The following is a 19,143-nucleotide window of genomic DNA, read 5'->3' as shown; positions in this document are numbered from 1 at the left end:
TGTCGGGCGGGATCCCGGCAGCGAGGAGGCGCGGGGCTCTCTGCCCGCACCGCTCTTTCCGCTGCTCTCCGGGACCTGCTGCAGAGCGCGGACCGGATCTCGGGCGGTCGGGGATTGCAGGCTGACTTTTTAACATCTCTAAGCTCAATCGGGATTCGGCAGTGCCGGCTAGGGGGTTTGGATGCCGATGTCAATCTCTTCAGAAAACGTCCTGCCTAGAATGTCTGAAGTACTTCCATGATTTCCCATTGAATTGTCCCGTAGCAATGCGTGCCCCTAGCCCTCTATGTGATGATGGAAAACATGAGTAAAAAGACATTCCTGGATTTTTTTTTTACTGTCTTCAGCATTATAGCAAGTTGTTTGTTGTTTCTTTTGTTTTCCAGTTGGGATGAAACTCATTTTGGGAAGATGGGAAGTTACTACATTAATCGGACCTTCTTTTTTGATGTCCACCCCCCTCTGGGGAAGGTAAACAGCTCTTCTGTTAGATGTTTTAGAAGCTACAGTAGTGGGCCAACAAAAGTTTTCCCCTTCCTTCTGGCTGAAGGATGTGATGAGCAATACCTTTCCTAACTGTTATTGGCATCGTAGTAGCTTGCATTCTGTTTCCAGAGCCTCAACTGGCATCTTTTCTTGATGAAAATACTTTGAATATGGGAAAACTAACCAGTATTGCATGCTGGGTATTTGCAAGGTTTGAAATGAAAAAACAAGCTTAGCACTCATGGGGTTTGGAGGGGATATGTGATAGCAGCCTGTAGTTCAGAAGGAGCCAGGCGGTTCATGGTGTGCAGATGAGAAGCCTACCACAATGGACCCTGAAAGCCTTGACTTGGTCTTCTGTAACTGAAGAACTAGTTCTAGCAGCAATGTGCAGTGTTGCTGAGGGTGCACTGCTGCCTCAGAGAGGTTACCTTCCTTTCAGGCTGAATGTCCTTCAGCTACAGGAATAGGGAGTTATGGGAGAATCTACAAGATTCTTTCTGCTAAATCTCACATCTGGTATTTCCTTTGAGATTGTAGTCAGCAGCCAAAGTCCTTTTGATCCCTTCTGATTTTCCCTTTAGACAAAGGACAATATGTATGCATATGAATTCTGTACATAAACTCGTTTGGATGATGTATCTGAATTAAGTAGTTATTTTCTGGGACAGATGTGGGTTTTATAGAAATCCTACCTGCTGCTGGCTTGGATACTTCTTCCTCCAATGCCATTTCCCTGATCATTTTTTTCATCTTTCCTATTCAGATGCTGATTGGACTTGCTGGCTACCTTAGTGGATATGATGGTACATTTCCTTTCCAAAAGCCAGGGGACAGATATGAGCATCACAACTACATGGGAATGAGAGGGGTAAGGCTCTCCAGGCTAGTGTCAGGCTGGTTAGATCTCCTGTGCTTTTCAGTACAGTGTTATGTCATAAGAACAGTTCTCCTGGATCAGATTAGAGGTCTGTTTAGCCTTCTGCCTTGTCTTTAAGCTCCTTAGAAAACTGTTAGTGGTTGTATTGTAAGTCTTAATGTCTGGCTGTAAGAGGCCAGGTGAGAAAGTAAGGTGATTATTGAGGCCAACTCTTGGCTGCTAATTAGTAGGACTACACGTCTGAGTGGGACAGGTACCTTACCTGTTCTGCAAAGGAAACACTGCTGAGCTTGGGCTTCTGCCCACTCCGTTGTGTCTGGCTGCTCTTCTGGGGAGCCAGGGGTGTCAGAAAGCCCCAGGATTGTCCTGTCCACCTCCTCCTGCAGTTTGCCACCACCAGTGGTACGGAGCTGAGTAAGCTGATGGAGCAGGTCATGGAATTACTCTTCAGAGTGATATTCTGTCTGAATCCCTGGCTGTACTGCTATCTAAGATGGCCAAGAGCAGTGAAAGTGACAGCACGACAACGCGATGCTCACCTTTGGGAGGGTTACGGTGTCTCTTGTGATTTTCTTTTCCTGCAGTTCTGCGCATTCCTGGGCTCCTGCCTGGTTCCCTTTGCCTACCTCACAGTGTTGGAACTGTCAAAGTCACTGCCAGCAGCCTTACTCACAGCTTTCATCCTTATTTTTGGTAGGTGTTCCTGCTACAGCAAAATCGAGCAGGTTAATTGCTCACAGAATTTAATTTCTGGCTTATCTTGAGTTACTTAGCCAGAGGATATTGACGTTACCGAGAGAGGTTCCCAAAAGCCAAGTAATTCTGCTTTGTCTATTTGAGACTTTTTAATTGGTGGTCCCCTTGAGAATTCTGTAGTTTTGTTTAGTTTATAGTTACTTATGTTATTTGCATAACCACAGCATTGGACTACTTTTCACCTCAATTTTAAAAATTTTTTTAGGATGGATGGTCAGGAATGATTTTGCCTGCTAGTGAAGTATATATTGATGTCTACCCTGTGAATTACAGAGGTATTTAACAACCTGCTCCATTACTGAGGAAGAGTTCACAGTAAGGAATTAATAAAGTTCCTTGTTGAATTGAGCCAAGTGGAGAAATTAACATTGCAAAGGGAGTTACTCAAATTGGGATTTTGTGAAGGGACACAGGTATTGAAGCACAGACACTTAAAATACCCAAGTCATATTCATTTTTTATAGGTAACATCTGAGAGATGACTTCTGTAGCATACTCTGGCACCATGCTGGTGCCTTAGTAGGTAGATCATTACTGTCTGCAGTGATCTCTAGCTGGGTGTGTTAGCAGCACTTCCCAAATGGTGTTTCACAGATACTGTTCTGCTGCTTGGTTTTTGTGAGGATTTTTTTTTTTTTCATTTGTAGAAGTTGAAATGTTCTCATCTTCTGTTTCTAAAATGTCCCTTGTTCCCCTTGTCTTGACTACATTGAGGAAACTGGCTTCCTGCAATCTTAGATTCACTTTGGAACTGCAAGTCTTTTGACATTGTTGCGTGTCTCCTTGCAGATACAGGCTGTATTACTTTGTCCCAATATATTCTGCTGGATCCTATTCTGATGTTCTTCCTCATGGGAGCTGTTCTGAGTATGGTGAAATGTAACAGCTGTGCAGATAGGTAAGATAAAGATGATAATTTTGTTGAACTGTGGGTACTCGGCTTTCACACAGGTAAAGTACTAGAGAATGCCTTCCACTAGATAATCTGGGTGAATAGCTGAGGTGAGATTGTTTCAGGAAATTTGGAGGTGAAAATGGCTTATGGTGGGGGAGAGAAATTTTTAGTGTGAGGGTTTGTGAAGCTAGTTAGAAAATACCATAGTTGGGGTAAACCAGGAGAGAGACTTAAATACGTTATCTTAGCATGAAAGGAAATTTCAGCAGCAATAATGTTTATGGAATGGCAAAAAGCTTGAAAATGAAGATTAAAGCTTTCTAAAACTTGACAGGAAAGAAAGCTAGCATAGTGTTGCATGTTAGAGAAGGAGGAATGAAGGATGGTTGTAACCTGTTCAAGACTTTGCTCTTTAATGGGAAAAATATTAACCCGTTCTCTTGAACCAGTTACTTTGTCTCCAGGCTGGAGAAACACAGTTAATCTGTGACTATAATCCTATAAGCACTTACAAAATCCTGCTAGCCAAAGTAAATAGTGTAATTTGTTTGATTTAGAGAAATTGGTACCAAAGATTTGGGGGAAACATAGCCAGGATGTTTCTAAATGATTTAAAGTAGTCAGTTTGCTGAGGATATTTGCTGTGGACCCATCCAGTGGGGATGGTGGTTTATGGGTATTTGGACACGTCAGAAGGCTTCTTTGTGTCTGAGCAGTGCAGAGTAGTTTCCCCACAACATATCCAGAATTCAAAGACACAAAAGGTTAGAGTACTGTGTTACATATGAACAATTTCTTTTTCATGAAATGTTCAGGAGCTGATCACACCTGTCTTAGTGTGACTGCAGCACACGTGGCTAAAATGCAGCGTTGTGTTGGGCTGTCCAAGGCCACCCTCACCCACAACACATACTGCAAGGAGTGCAAGTACCGAGTTACAGGGCAGTGTTTGATCGGCTCTGAGTGTCTTGACCTGAACATTTTCCTTGTGCCTCGGAGCTAATCCTGTTCTCAAACCACTTGACCATATGCAAATTAAAAGCCAGCTATTGTGTGGCTTAGCAAGTAATGGGGATTCTGTCTAGTCAAGATGCAAGCATCAAGGCATCATGAGTCAGTAGGAAGAGGGTTTTAAATTTTGCTATCATCTCTTCTCATCTTTTCTCTGTGGTTCAGTTTCAGTTTAGTTTTTAATTTGTTTGCTTTTTGCTGCAGCTTTTTGTGCTTTGTGTAGATGTTTTCCAACATGGCCTCTCTGCTTTAGGAAAAGTGGCTGCTCTCTTTCTCCTGATCTCGCCCATGTCCTTATTATTTTGAGAGAAGTAAGTTTGGATTTATGGAGTATAAGTCCTGCTTCTATTTTCAGACATTCCATGTGCCAGATTTTATTCACACAGGTCTTTTAGCTTATACCTGATGTCTCCGTTCCCTCCCTTAAAGAGAGATCTAGGGCTGCCCAGGCTTAAGTGTGGAGCCCTTCTGAAGCCTGTATCTAGGCTTCACAAACCTGTATCTGAAGCCAGTATCCTTTCATCATTCTAATATTAATGAGAAACTTGCCTGTCTATTCCTCATGGGCTCCTGAGAATATGGAATATAGTTTTGCAGAGTAACTGCTTTGCTGTTTATTTTCCTGATTGCAGGTGCCCATTCATGTAGCCATCGTTTATTTACTGAGCTGTTCTGTCTGTCCTGCAGGCCCTTTTCTGCCTCCTGGTGGTTCTGGCTGAGTCTGACTGGTGTGAACCTTGCTGGAGCAACAGGGGTAAAGTTTGTTGGCCTTTTTGTAGTCCTATTGGTTGGCCTAAACACAATCTATGACCTGTGGGACTTGCTGGGGAACCTCAGCCTGTCGCTGGTGAGTGTCAAAAACTTTTCTTTACATTAAGGGTTTCTTTGTTTTATTTGGTTTGTAATTTGCCTAGATTTTGATAACTGTGTAACTAGCCAGTGATAAATACTCTGTCTCCAGCAAATGGGCATCCGAGGTGGGTGATGATAATTGAAGATGAAGGGTATAATGGAAAAATTATTGCCATACATTTGAAAAAAAAAAAAAAAAAAACAAACCCAAAAAACAAACAAAACCCCAGAAACACACTTGTTAACAGGATTTAATGTTGTAAGAGCACAGCAAAAACGTTGTTGCTTTTTCCTGACAGAAACTATTGCCTTTCCAGTTGGATCATTTTTTTTCAGCCTTGGCCAAAAATGCTCATAGGGAATGGCTGTACAATGGTCCAAAGCAAGATGTTGTCCTGCACTGTTGCATGACCTGAGGAGCACATGCCACCTGGCAGGAAGGCATGTCTTGCAGCACCCAGTTTGTATAAGCAGCATGAACTCAGGCTCTACTTCATGAGAGAACAGAGGCATAGGCTGCATAACAGTATCATGCTGTAGTTCACCACAAGTCACAGGAATGCTCTGCAACTGCCAGTCTCCATAGCCCATCCTGAGGATGAAGGCAGCCATAGCCTGCCTCATTTCACACACTTGATTTAGTTCTTAGAAGCTCCAAGAAATTTGCTACTGTGTTTTGAATGCCCTGTTCTAATACAGTGCATTTTGTATTTGGCAACTGTAAAATCTGCTACTGGAGAAATAATTTGATGTACTGTTTGCTGTCTTGCAACTAGTAGGAAAGCAAATTCTTCAAGCACATCTTTTAAAAGGTGTTCGGTTCTCCTCTTGTCACAGCTTGAAAATTGTATTTCTGTCACTTACTGTTTTTGTCCTGTTTGTCTCATAAACAGCGGGGGTTTTGGGGTACTTCTTCTGTTCCTGCTGTGTGATTTTTTTTCTCTGATTAATGTGAATCAATATGGGCTGAGAAGATGCAATGTTCCAGCTGCAGAGAAGCACTTCTTGAGCAAAGTCAGTTAATTGCATTTGAAATGGAACAAATCCATCATGTCTAAGCTTTCTGCCAGCAGATGGCTGCACAGTGATTTCATTTGTACTGCTGGCAGCAAAGGCAGCAAGCCCCTGAGTGTTAGAATATGTAAAGAAATTTACTCCAGAAGGTAGATGCTTTCTGAATAACTATTTGGCAACTTTGGTGCTTGAGGGAGGGAAAAAAAAAGGTGAGGATTAAACCCTTGAAAGCCTGAATAACTTATCTCTGCATTTGTTAGGAAACTACTCATGATTTCTAGAATTCTCAGCTTATCCTTCTCCACTGTTCTGGTTTGCTCTATGCAGTCCTTCATGTGCCTTTTCTCTTTGGACTTTGCATGGAAGTATGTAGTTAAGGAAGACCTTTTCACAAAGATTGAGGTATATTGTGGTTGTTGTGAGCAAGGAACTGGAGATTAGTTCCTGTGCCTTTCCACATCATCAGCTTGGATATGTATCATCAATCAGCATTTTTTTTTCCAGTTCCCAGTGGTTATTAAGTGTCCTGCTTTTTTCTACTTTGAAGTTAGATGTGGACATTTAGCAAACAATTTTTGCTATTTAAGTGTTTCTTCTTCCACAGCTATTTGTTACCCACACTGTATTTTACATTATTTACTACCAGCAGTATCAGTAGGATGCGAATACGTAAGTGCTTTTTGGGCATCTGTGTAAAAACCACCTTTCCCAAGTGGTTTAGATAAAATACTGAGGCAGCTGAAATGGATTTTTCCAATGACTTTTCTGTAACTTCTGTCTGAGCAGTTACAGAAGCTTCAGTGTGAGAGCATCCTTGCTAAGTGAGCTGGTTTCTGTGCATGAGGCATGTCTAGGTCCCCAAGAAGTCCTGGTTACATTCACATTTGCACAGGGAGACTTGTTGGGAGAACAGGTTTTCTTTTTCCCTTTTGCTTAGCTTGGACAGTTACTTCTGCAAGCCATCTTCTTGCTGTGATTTTGTGTCAAGTTATGTGCCACTCTGATAAACTCTGATAAGGTCTTTCTTTTCAAAGTATTGTCAATGGAAGCTGCCCAGCCTCCTTTGCCAGAGTTAGGGATGTTCAGCACTTTGGAAAGTTAAACTCCACTATTGCTTGTTTTTTGTCTTCCTCCTAAGACTCTGAAATTTCAAGGTACCACAGCTCCAGCTTTTGGAGATGCACAACAAGGTCTGCCTAAGCTTTTACCTCTCTCTAGGCCTCCTTGAGGTAATTCTGCAGCCTGCTGAGCTTGCTTGCATGGCAGGCTTCAGCTATAGGACTGCTGATCAGAGTCCATGAAGTAAGGAGTACAGTTGTTCATGCAGCTGCACTGTTTGATGCAGATTTTGTTTGTTACAGGTCATGTTTGGGAAGCATTTACTGGCTCGTGTGCTCTGCCTCATCCTGCTCCCACTTGCTCTCTACACGGCTGTGTTTGCTGTTCACTTTACAGTATTAAATAAAAGGTATTTCACAATGTTTTCTCCAGAAGAATCACTTGTCTTTGCTTTGAATTAAAGGCTACTGATTATTATTCCTCCACTTTCAGTGTTAGAAGCACAGCCACAGGCTGTGTCTTTGTTTAATTTCCTTCCTAGACTCCTGCATTGTTCTTACAGAAAGGCTCTAGCCAAGTTGGCAGAGAAACTGAATTTGAGCTTGAGACTTTCTGAAATGCCAAATAAGTATCCTAACCAAACTCTCTGTCTGCTTTTATTCCTCATCTCTTTCCTGGACCTGAAAATGTCTCAATGCTATTCTGTTTGGTTTTGTAATAAAAAAAAAAAAAAAAGGCATCACATTCCTGAAAAATGCTTTGGCTGTGATTAAAAAGTAAGTCTGTGTGACTTTTCTCTGAGTGCCTGTAAGCAAGGGATGCTTTTTATGTGGAAAGAGCACAACAGCTAGTAAAACGGCCAAGTAATGTTTTTCCATGTGCCTGCCAGCATTAAGAGATGAGGTGGATAAGCATTTCAGCGTAAAGAAACAATATAAAATTAAATCTGTTATTTTTCAGCTTGTCAGTTGGTCTTATGACCAACCTCTTAGCAGAAGTGGGACTTAAGGAGCCACAGAGAGAGGTTTTGTTATATCTAACCTGACAGTGAGTCAGTTTGTTTGTCATAAGAACACCTCCAGAGATCATTGATGGTGCTTTATGCAGTGCCAGGTCTAGGTGACCTGAAGTCCCTGCAGCTCTGGACAGTTTCCTGCAAGACTGTCTCTGGGTGCTGTGATACACATTAGAGGTGTGTGCATTTAAGGGAACTGCAGCCATTCTTCTTGTTTTATTGTTTTCCTTCTGTAAAAACAATGTAGTAATGTATGACAAAGCTTTGTATGCCTGTTTTGCCAGACTTGGAATTGTCACATTCTTTGCTTGCTTTTGCAGTGGTCCTGGGGATGGTTTCTTCAGTTCAGCATTTCAGTCTCAGCTGATTGGGAACAATCTTCATAACGTCTCCGTTCCAGAGCGTGAGTGTCCAAAGGAGTAAACCACTCTGGAGTGCTGTCCCTGTAGGTGGGAGCTTAAATAAAAACAACATCTCCTCTGGCTGAGTTCAGGACAGTGCAGGTTGTGCCTTTGTGGCCATGGTCAGATGCATGCTGTTCTTCTGTGTGGTTTTATGTATCATCAAAAAAGGCTGAAAATAACACCGTGTTTACTTCATGGTCACTAGCGTTTCATCATACTTCTAGAGGGAAAGATACCATTTTAAGCAATTTAACAGGCTTGTGTGCATACATCTTGTTATCTTTTGTGCCTCTATGTTGTTTGAGGCAACAAAGGGATTTGTCCTGTTTGCCTTAGGTTTGTAGGTGTTCAGATGGGGGATTTGTGTAAATGAAAACTATCATCTCCTTTGTGACAGCATTCCCCTTGTTTGGCAGTGTTGTATTCAGCATGCAGATGAATTTAGGGAAAGGATGGCTCTCTGGTAGTTTCCTAATCCTCAGCTTGGCTAGGAACTACTGTGCCTTAATATGATTTTGCTTTCTGATTACTTCAGCTTTACTCTGGCTGTTCCTTGCTCCAGAGCTGCTACTGGGAGAGCACCAGGTCCATTCTCTCACTTGTGCTGGGATGTTTTGAAGGAAGATGTCATAAGCTCTGCTGTCTGATAGCTGAGCTTGCCTCCCTTCCATCTTGTATTGCTGTAGGGGTCCAGCAGTGGAGTGCTTCAAAGCAGTCACGTGCTTTTCAAACTTGGTCATGTTTTAATTTCACCGTGTACTCTTATGGAAAGCTATTTCACACCTCTCATTATTGAAATTACATACAGAAAAATTAGCACTTCTGTTTATGTTAAAACTAGGTGGGAGAATGTCAAGTGTTTCAGGGAGATCTTATGTAACAGTTTTACTGAATTGTGGCTGAGGATGGAAGAGAAGCTTGCAGTGAGCTGTGTGGAGTAAGGTGTCAAACAGGAAATGAGCTGTCATCAAAACAGAGCAGGAGAACACACGCCTGATCTGAGCACTGCAGACTAGCTGGGGAGATACTTACAGGAGAGCTGCCTTATGCCTTTTCTCCTTCTTCCTTCCCATGTAGACTTGGCGTATGGGTCTGTGGTCACAATGAAGAACCTTCGGATGGCAGGGGGATACCTTCACTCCCATTGGCACCTCTACCCAGAGGGCATTGGGGCTCGCCAGCAGCAGGTCAGTGTGCTGTGGGAGAACTGCCTCTGACCACAACCATCAGCTGGCTCCCACTGCACTTAGCAAGAGGGGATGGTGTGACAGGAGCTGTGTCACTCAGCATCTATCACCCTCACCATGCCACAGCTGCACACTTGGCTGGGAAGTCCGAGTAAAAAGGATGCTTGAAGAGAGCCTAACACATTGCATCAGGGAGGTGACTTACAGTAACAAGGCTTTGTTGTAGTAGCACAACCACCCCCCACAGATGGCCAAGAGGACTTAAAAATAGTCTTCCGTAATGAAAGTGCTGTTGTTATCTCAGGGAAGGCTATAAGCCCTATGTTTAAAACAAGTCTATTACTTTATCTTCCAGGTTTCATTGCTGTGTTTGAAAAACATCAGAACAGGACAGCTGTGTGCTGTTTCTATTCCTGACACTGGCCTCTGTGACCTTACACGAATTACTCTCCTTCTGTGCCTTGCTTTCCTCATCTGCCACCAAAGAATTTGTAGGGCTTTGCTGATTACGTTGGATATCTGTACATTCATAAGCTAGGCATAATGAAAGTATCTGAACTTGCTAAGGGCTTCTGATTAAATGATTAATGAATAAATCAAAGTGAAAACCAGAATCACATAACTATTGCTAATTAAGTAGTACAAATCAAGTAAATTTCCTGGTTTTGTCTGTCATCATCAAGCTTCACAAGTCTTTGCAGCTTCTGCAGCTTTCACAAGATGTATTTTGCAGCTTGCATATTAATGGCTAAAAATTGTTCTGAGCTCCTTGGAAGAAAGTTGAGAGAGGAAAACGTGTTTGTTTTTTAACTCCCTTCAGTCTCTGTGGTGAGGAAGGAGTTTTCAGAAATGAAAACTTTGCCTCAATCTTCTTTTCCTGCTGTTCTTGCCAATCAAAAATGTTAATACTTAATGTGACATTGATGTTTATTACCAAAGATGGAGATGTCATAGCAAAACTGGCTCAGGGATAGGAAAAAATCAAGTGCAGAGCATGCTTTATGCTGCTAAAAGCAGTAAAGGGAGGTTTGGAGAGGATGCTGATGGGAGTTTCTTTGAGGGTATGTGGGAAAGGGTGGAGATTTCCCCCCTTGTGCTCCATATCCTGGAGGTAGCACAAGGGTAGGAGGCTGGGAGAATCTGAGGGGTGTGTGGTGGGGAAGGGAATTTAGAACTTGGAGGAGATTTAGGGAGGAAAAGATGGAGACCGTGATCTCTCTGCCTGCTCCTTATCCTCCTTTCCTGGTGATACAGCCTCAAGGTATAAGATCCCACCTCAGGCTTTCCCTTTTTCCCCACCCACAGGCACTCTGTATGTTCTGCCTTTCAACCACCCACTGGACCTTCTGCTCCCACCTGGGTGGGAGGCACAGCTCTGTGACTGGGCTAGGGTCCCACAGAGCAGGGCTTGCTGCTGCTGAAAGAAAAGACTGACCAAAGTGGGCACAGTTCCTCATGCTGCTCAGGAAGGTTGCTTTGAGGAGCAGCACCCTAGGGCCGCATGGTCCCCCCTGCCCATGGTCATAGTAGGAGCAGTTACTCTGAGGCTGAGCAGATGGGTAAGGATTAGCTGGGTAGTGTCTGTAGCTTTAACATTTGATCCCTGAGTCCTTCTTACCTTGTCCAGATCTTTTGGCAGAAGTATTATGGTTGTCACAGGCAGCATGTTGTCGTAAATCTGTACCAGTGGTGCCTGTCTGTGAAGTCAAACTGTTTCCGTCTCCTGGGTCTGGTCAGTGATTATTCAAAAAGTTGAGGTTTGGATAGCCTGTCATAGAAGGAACCACTGAAGTAGGGTGAGAGGAGGTTGAGCTGTGTGGTTGGAGGCTGTTAGGACGCACATGAACCGCTGTTAAGTGTAGTGCAGCTGAGTGTACAGGCTGCACGCTGAGTAAAAGGTGTCATCTGGGTTGAGGAGTGGCCCATAGCTGGCTTTTTAGGGAACACTATCATAAAAGTCATCCCAGGCTTTCTGTGTTATTGGTACATTCATTTGGGACTTCAGTTTGCTGGTGAATGTGTGTCTGCTATCACCACCTTCTTTCTTGTTTGGTAAAATAATTTATCTTCTGCTTTCAGGTTACTGCATACTTACATAAAGATTTGAATAACATGTGGATTATAAAGAAACATGATTCGGATGCAGGTAACAAGCACCAGTAAAGTGCCTTTATAATTGATGCCTCAGTTTTTCACTTAAATATTCTGAGTTCCATCCAGGCAAAGTATCCTTCATGGATGTGAGGGGGAGAGGAGGAAGAACAAGGGGAATCTGGCTCCATCTTGATTAATGCTGTTTGTGTCTACTGTGTTTTTGGTTTTTCTCCAGATTGTATAGCAGAAGTAGCTAAGCTTTTCTCAGCTTCAGGTTGCACTGGGAACATATTATCTAGTTAGGGCTACAAATAATAGAGAGGAGATTAATCTGAACTGGGTATTTTGTGCAGTCTGTTACTGTGGCTATGGGTTCTTGAGAAATTTGGTCCTAGTACTTTCTGATACATTATATTGAAGTGATTTGCATGGATGTTTGCTTGGGGCAAGATAAGAGTACTGAACATGAAGATCTATGGTTTCTACATACATCTTTTGTTTTAAAATATCATATAATGTAGCTGAGGCATGTTTGGTGTTTAGTTAGGCTGGTCAGGCGTCCGTTAAGGGCAGTATGTGCTGCTTGAGTCCATGTTCTCTGGAGTAGCCCTTAGGGCTGGTCTTTAAACTAGAGCAGTGATTGGAGTTGATACAAATTAATTTGCCCTGTATTGTCTACTTGAGGCATGAACATTTCCAAGAAACTTTCTAAAACCCTGAAATGTTTGTTGGTGCATTAATATGATTAGTTTGCCTTCCCTCAGCAGATCTGTCAGACCCCTCGAGCCCAGTGGAGTTTGTGAGGCATGGAGATATTATTCGTCTGGAACATAAAGAGTAAGGATGATTTCTGGGAATCAAAGAGATGGTGTGATTGAACAGAATTGGTGAGAGATTCTTCCTGTTGGGAGACCTGTCAAAGTTTCTGTATATCTCCATTTCCAGTGTGGGATTTGTGGAATTCTATGGTTTATGTTTTTGAAGAGTGTCTTGTTAAATGGGAAACTTTTAACAGAACCACACAACTTCATTAGAAATACCTACCTAAGCAGCAGAGGGATTGTTCAGCTGTGTGAAGTGCAATATTAAGTGTAATTCTTCTGCAAAGAAGCAATTTCAAAGCCATCATTCTCTCACTTGTCCCCACTCTCCGAGTTTTCTAGTCAAACAGAGTGGTTTTTTCCTTTGTCAGTGTACTGGAAGTGTCCTATTCCTTTGTGTATAGCCAGTATCCACCCACTGAAGTTCTCAACAGCACTGAGATCACAGCAGTGAAACACTTTGAACAAAAATGTCAGCTGGTGCCTTCCCTCTCTGTAGGAAGGAGGTGAACCCCAGTGACTTGATATTTAATCTTCATCTCGTCTAATGTCACTGTGCCACAATGATCTGTGTTGTCACAGCTTTGATTTCTTAACAGAAGCTCTAAATTTGTGAGCCTGGAAGTCATGTCATGGTGTATTCAGTATTGCATGTTCACAAATCATTGCTTAGGTTTCCAAAATTATTTTAAGACTTAAAAAAAAAAAAAGCCTCAAATTTTGGGGTTTACTACTGAACATATGATAATGAAGGTGATAAAACCTTGATTAGGCAGTACTGGTTAGGTCTTGCTGAGTTCTCCAGAATGGGAGGTAGAACTGTGGTGCTGAGGAGGAGATCCAGCATGTGGCTCTGGTCTCCTTGCTCAGGAACCTGATCCACAGTGGGCAGCAGCTTCTGTGCAGTTAAGGCTGGCCTGAATGCAGCTGTATTGTTGGAGGGAGTGGTTCACTGAGTGGTTTTGTTATTTTGGTTTTTTTTTTAAAAATGGACTGACCAGGATGTAGCCAGGTTTTTCAGGTTGCTCCAGGTAGCAGTCCCTGCTAGTGTGGAAGGCTGTCTCCACCATGTACAGTTGGTGGTAACGGGGGCCACCGATTCTTCCTCAGTAAATCTGTTCCTGACTGACTGGTACAATCTTTCCCCTCAGAAAAAACAGCTAATTAAAAGACATCAGGATCCTTGCTTTGCTTCTTGCAAGAGCAGGACTGTTAGTTCCACCTTACTTTTCATTTAAAACAACTAGCAAAACTGAAACCAGCTATGTCTTTTCCACTTGGAGGTGGTGTGTTGCAGCTTGAGGGTTGGATATACTCATGCTGTCTTCCTTTCACTGTCAAGTGTGGCATAAGCTCAGAGTCGCATGGTGGGAGGTGGCAGTTTCCCCTCTGTGGCCCCAGTTGCTGTTAAGGCTGCATCCTGCCCTTGTCCTTGCCTGGAATTCAGTGGTCAAAGCACTGGCAGCTGTCTGAGTGGCTCAAAACAAAGTTCTTACCACAAATTGGTTGAAACATAAAAACAATACAATGTTTGACTTTTAATTTCATTTCAGAACTTCTAGAAATCTTCACAGTCACCAGCATGAAGCTCCCCTGACAAGGAAGCATTTTCAGGTCACTGGCTATGGAATAGTAAGTGAATGGCAAGATAAAACAAAAGCGCCTTCTTTTGGGGACAGTTCGTACCATGCCAAGGGGATTTTTTTCTTGCTTTTTTAGTTTGTTTGCCAAGGTGATAGATGTGCATTCTACCATACTCGAGGAAAACTGATTTAGTATGAAATAGCTTAAGTCATATTTAAGGACTATTTAATGTGAACACAGACAAGAAAATAATTTAAGCATTTACTGCCAGTCTAGCTTTGGCAGCATTCAACTCCAGAAATGCCAAACTGAGCAACCTTGAAATTGCTCTGGCAAGTATTATTTTATGTATTTGGCCTTATCACATAGACAGGTGCCTTTTTTTTGACAGAATGATGACAGAGTTTAGAATCATGAAAATGAAATCTGTTTTGAGGGGTGAATTTCCAAACTCAAGGGGCCATTGCCTAAACCCCTCTTGTGAAGCAGCCAGATTATCCCCATTGAAGATGTAACTCTGAGTCACAGTCAGGTATGAATTGGAAACAAAAAATTTAAGGGTAGCAAGATAAAAATGTGTTTGTGAGTAGTTGCTCATGTCTGGAATCGTTGATTCCTGATGGGGAATCTCTTCTGTGCAGTCTGAGTAGCCTGAGCTCCTTTGTTTAGCTTTGCCACTATTAGAATTTCAGAAGTTCCTGTTTGCAGCGCCTCTATGCTCTATGTCTTCTAGTTGGTGGTTTGGGGTGTTTTGCTTTTATTTTGTGTTTGGTTTGTTGTTTGTTTGTTTTTCTCCTATGGTATGTTTGCATGATAGAATGGAACAGGAGACTCCAATGATTTCTGGCGGATTGAAGTGGTGGGCAGAAAGTCTGGGAAGCTCATCAAAGTCCTACGGAGTCAGGTCCGGCTAACCCATGTGGCCACAGGGTGTATATTGGGCTCTTCTGGAAAGACTCTGCCAAAATGGTAAATTGCTTCTCATCCCCCTCCACCCCTGGAAGGACTCGAGCTGACATGTTCCTTTGCTCAATATACTTTTAAATTAAGCAATAACCACATTTCCTCCATTTCTCTAGCTTTATAAAGAATAAAAAGGTAACTAGCACATACCAAAAGGGAAGATCTGAGTTAGGGTTATGAAGTCTGTTACGGTGAAGTTATACAGCTCTGAAAAATAATATCTCTCACTAAGAGATCCAAGAGTGGCATAGTTGTAGATCTTGTCATCTAGCAAGTCCATGAGGGGTTGACAGATGTGTTCTTCAAGGCCCATTTTATCCTTGGGGTTCACAAAAATTGTTGGAAACTAGGGCAGTTCATTTTCCATGGTACAAGCCTCCAAATTTCTTTTTATTGGTATTAATTTATTTTGTGTTTGGAAGACCTTCTATCATTTTTGTATTGCAGCATTTGAAGCGAGGGCAGTGGTAACAAGCTGCTATTAGCAGAGGTCTGGATTTAATATCTTCGAATTGGATGTCTTCATCATTAAAATGAGGTGTATGCAGAGACAGCCAGACTAATGTCAGGCAAGCTGCTGTATCTGCAGAGCTGTACTGTGTGGGATGCTGACATGGATCCTGAAGCAGCAGGCTGTGCTGTCATGGTGCTTCTGTTTCCAGAACAGCCTCCCCTGCTGCTGGCTCAGGTGTCCCTGCTATGGCAGAGAGGGCTTCTGAGGAACCCTGTGGGTGCTGCATCAGCGAGCGCAGGCAGACGCCCCTGGTGACCGCCTGCTCAGGAACACGAGTGCCATTGAGACCTTACCAGTAAGACTGGGCTCATGGGCAAATGGTGTGATTGGCTTAAAAAAAATATAAGATCACTGCCTCCATCAACAACGTTCAAGAAAAGGAGTCTGTTTTTTTTTACCCTGCAAGTGGAGGTTATGGCCACAAAATATTGTTGACAGTAAGAGCTGAGGGGAAAAAGTACTTGTTATCTGCAAGTAGGGATCGTTAGAGTACGTTGGATTTTTATATTTTTTAAAAAAGAATTTAAAAGGGAGTAATCACTGTCCTTCAGAGAATTAAGTGGTGATTAATTAATGGAATTAATTAATTAGTGGAGTTAAGTCTGCTGGGTGGAGATTGGTAGACAATTCCTTATTAATCTGTCATATTACTGCAGGGTTTGACACACTTTCTTCCAAAGTATTTGAAGTGACCAGCTAGAAATAGGGTGACAGACTAAATGAACAGTTAGTTGGTGGTATCCTCTAAAGTCATGCTTTTGTTTCTGTAATACAGCTGCTGCAGGCATGTGTTGACTTAAATTAATGATAGTGATTTTCTTCTGGAGAGACTGTAAGGGTTGACTTGAAGTAGTTTCTGGTTGTCAATGTGTGTCATCTTCAAAAATCCCATTGCTTATGTATAGACATAGGTTTTTTAGTTTAGACACCCAGAGTTAGAAATGGGGCTCAAATATTTAGTAGAACTTTGAGGTTGACTGCCCTGCAAGTCTGTTTTGGTTTCTACATGGTGCTTAGAGTACACAAGAGTGTGTAAGAATGCATCTGCTGGGGTTGAGTGGTATAGTAGGTGTTATGGGGAAGTAAAAAGCTAAATGGGGAAAAAAATCAGACACAAACTGGAAATATTGAGTGGTCTCTTCTAGGGTGGTGGCTAACTACTCTGATGTTCCTTAGGGGTTGGGAACAAGTGGAAGTCACCTGCACACCGTACCTGAAGGAGACTCCCAATTCCCTCTGGAACTTTGAAGATCATATTAACCCTAAGTGTAAGTCATTTATTTCCTTTTCCTTTGAGACTACATCTTGGCTTCCTGTTCAAGAAAGAGATGAACCATGACATGGCAAGAAGAGGCATTCAGTATTTTGCAACTTGGAACTCAGGCATGAACTTGCTTAACTTAGGGCAGTTATTCAGAGATGCATAGCCTTTTTCTACTTCACTCTTTGGGTGTAAGCTGATGATAATGCTTCAAGTGTAGTGGAAGTGTAGACTTTTTAAGGACTTTAAGATCTCCGTGGGTAACAAAAGCATGAAGTTTTGTAGGCACTGCAGTACAGGCTGTTTTTTCACATCATTGATTGAACTGGGAATTACTGTCATTGATATGAGAATGTTGTATGAAATTCAATGATTTTTTTAAAAAAGCTAGGATCCACCCTCTTCTGGTGTATTTTTTTCTTTTTCTTATCAGGAGCATGTTAAATAATGATTTTGCAGTACCATCAAGAAATTAATAGAAGTGTGACAGAGAATGAAGTTTGCCAGTAATGACAGATGGGCCTTGGAGCCTCATCCAGGAGTTAGATGTGTGTCACAGCCTCATTTGGCCTGAATTATTCAGTACAATTTTCATCCCATGAATTGCAGATGACTTCAGCTGAGTTCTGAGTTAAAAAAAAATGGTGTTCCTTATCCTTCCAAAGCAACTATATGGAAACCAAAGAAGAGAAATCCTGAGCTGTTGACTTGGTAGAATTTCCTTCTTCTGTTGTAATGCATTTTACATTCCCACCCTGATGGCTCATTTACAGATAAACAGCAGCCTGTGAACAATATGTCTCTTAATTTCAGCTAGAAATGCAAATCTGTTTATTTCATGGGTTCTATTGTTCTTTCTCCTGGAGGTAAAGGAGGAAATCTAGGAGTACATCAGTTGTTAAATTCAGTGGGAGAGACTTCTGACTGCAAACCTTTGTGTTTAGAATATGAATGAATTGCATAGGGAATTAAAAGAAGTGCTAGAAGCAGATTTGTGGCAGAAGAGAGTTCAGGTTATTATGAAAGAGGCAGATAAAAGTAAACCATACAGATTTCTAATCTATTTTTCTCTCTTCTTCTAAAGTGCCGAATATCAGCCTAGATGTTTTGAAGCCCTCTTTTGCAGAAATTCTGCTAGAATCCCACATGGTTATGATCCGGGTAGGTTATCATTAGTTCTAGATTACAGTTTTCTTCCTCCTTCTCCTTGCATCAAAAATAAATAGTATTTCCTGAGATGTCTGTGATGACTGCAAGCTAGGGCAGAATTTACATGCCCCAGCAACCTACTTGCATTTATACTTAGAAAAAGGGGTGGTCTTGCAGCTGAATCTTCCAAAAGTTTGGAAGCTTTGGACTTGATGCCTGGCTCTGCTGTCAGTGTGATCTAGCTACAGCCTAGTTATCTAATCCCTCCATTGCTGTAATGTGGTTCTGTAAAGGAAAGCTGGAAAGTTTCCCTACCCTTTTTAAAGGGTTTTAAGTATAAATTAGTATTTATGAGACAGGAGGATATTGCTATGGCCAGAGTCAAGAACATTAGCTAAAGAGACATTTAGAAGAACAATAAATGTTTGGATTGAAAATGGGAAAACTGTTTGGGTTTTTCTTAATAAGTTTATCAAGGTGATGTTTTTTCTGCTTTCTTCTTCCTGTGTATTCCTGAATATATATATACATAAATATATCTTTTTATATATATAAGAGCTGAATTTAATATTTTCAAGGTGGACTGCTATTGCAGTCTTTCCCCATGATTGTTCTTTGTGCTCTTGGCCACAGCCCTTCTGCTTCCAGCTTCTCAATCTTTTATCTGAAGAATGAGAAGTTACTATTTTGAGAAAGGGGTATAAGGTTTTATTTGATACTGTTTGTAAAGCTCTTCTCAGATTCTTAAGAGAAAGAAGGTAGTCAAGCAAATTATTATTAATGCTAAGCATTTCCATGGCAACCAGTGAATAATGCTGTCTCAGGTAGGGAAGCACCTGCATGAGTTTCCATGGAAATAATCTTTCTGAGGCTTTTTTTTTTCCCCACAGTGGAGGAAAACCTGTCAAAGTAGTCTCTTAATGAAAAAAGGTCTTGCTTATGCAACATGTGTCCTGAGTGACAGAAAAGCTGGAGAAGAGAAATGAGAGAATACTGCCTCTAATGGTACCTAGAGAACATTTTCACTTGCACAGTAGTATTGAAACATTCATTGTCCTCATTGTGGCCATCTCGGGAAGATGATGTGTTTTGTAGTCAGAAAACAGCCTTTACTCAGGAAGAGTATGTTTAAGAGTATATGTTTGTGTGCGCAGACATTTCTGAGCAGGCTTTGCAGCATAACTGCCTGCTCATTTAA

General features: G+C 41.9%; 1 protein-coding gene across 1 annotated transcript in view; it reads left to right on the top strand.

Moving 5' to 3' along the window:
* Positions 1–386: 386 nt before the first annotated feature.
* The window catches only part of POMT2 (protein-O-mannosyltransferase 2), a gene marked incomplete at both ends in the record, with an annotated part of 21,463 nt that continues 2,706 nt past the window's right edge, over positions 387–19,143 (top strand). The window contains 14 exons of the mRNA XM_008946263.1: positions 387–471; positions 1,253–1,357; positions 1,951–2,059; positions 2,912–3,020; positions 4,716–4,875; positions 7,256–7,362; positions 8,289–8,371; positions 9,450–9,559; positions 11,639–11,705; positions 12,421–12,490; positions 14,028–14,106; positions 14,876–15,027; positions 16,712–16,803; positions 17,881–17,957. Of these exons, the coding sequence (XP_008944511.1) occupies positions 387–471; positions 1,253–1,357; positions 1,951–2,059; positions 2,912–3,020; positions 4,716–4,875; positions 7,256–7,362; positions 8,289–8,371; positions 9,450–9,559; positions 11,639–11,705; positions 12,421–12,490; positions 14,028–14,106; positions 14,876–15,027; positions 16,712–16,803; positions 17,881–17,957 (1,405 nt within the window). The remainder of the gene's footprint in view (positions 472–1,252; positions 1,358–1,950; positions 2,060–2,911; positions 3,021–4,715; positions 4,876–7,255; positions 7,363–8,288; positions 8,372–9,449; positions 9,560–11,638; positions 11,706–12,420; positions 12,491–14,027; positions 14,107–14,875; positions 15,028–16,711; positions 16,804–17,880; positions 17,958–19,143) is intronic.

The sequence above is a fragment of the Merops nubicus genome, unplaced genomic scaffold, assembly GCF_000691845.1.
Source record: "Merops nubicus isolate BGI_N331 unplaced genomic scaffold, ASM69184v1 scaffold49858, whole genome shotgun sequence".
In the NCBI taxonomy this organism is placed as follows: Eukaryota; Metazoa; Chordata; class Aves; order Coraciiformes; family Meropidae; genus Merops; species Merops nubicus.
Note: the sequence above shows the minus strand (reverse complement) of the source record. Positions and strands in the feature narration are given on the sequence as shown.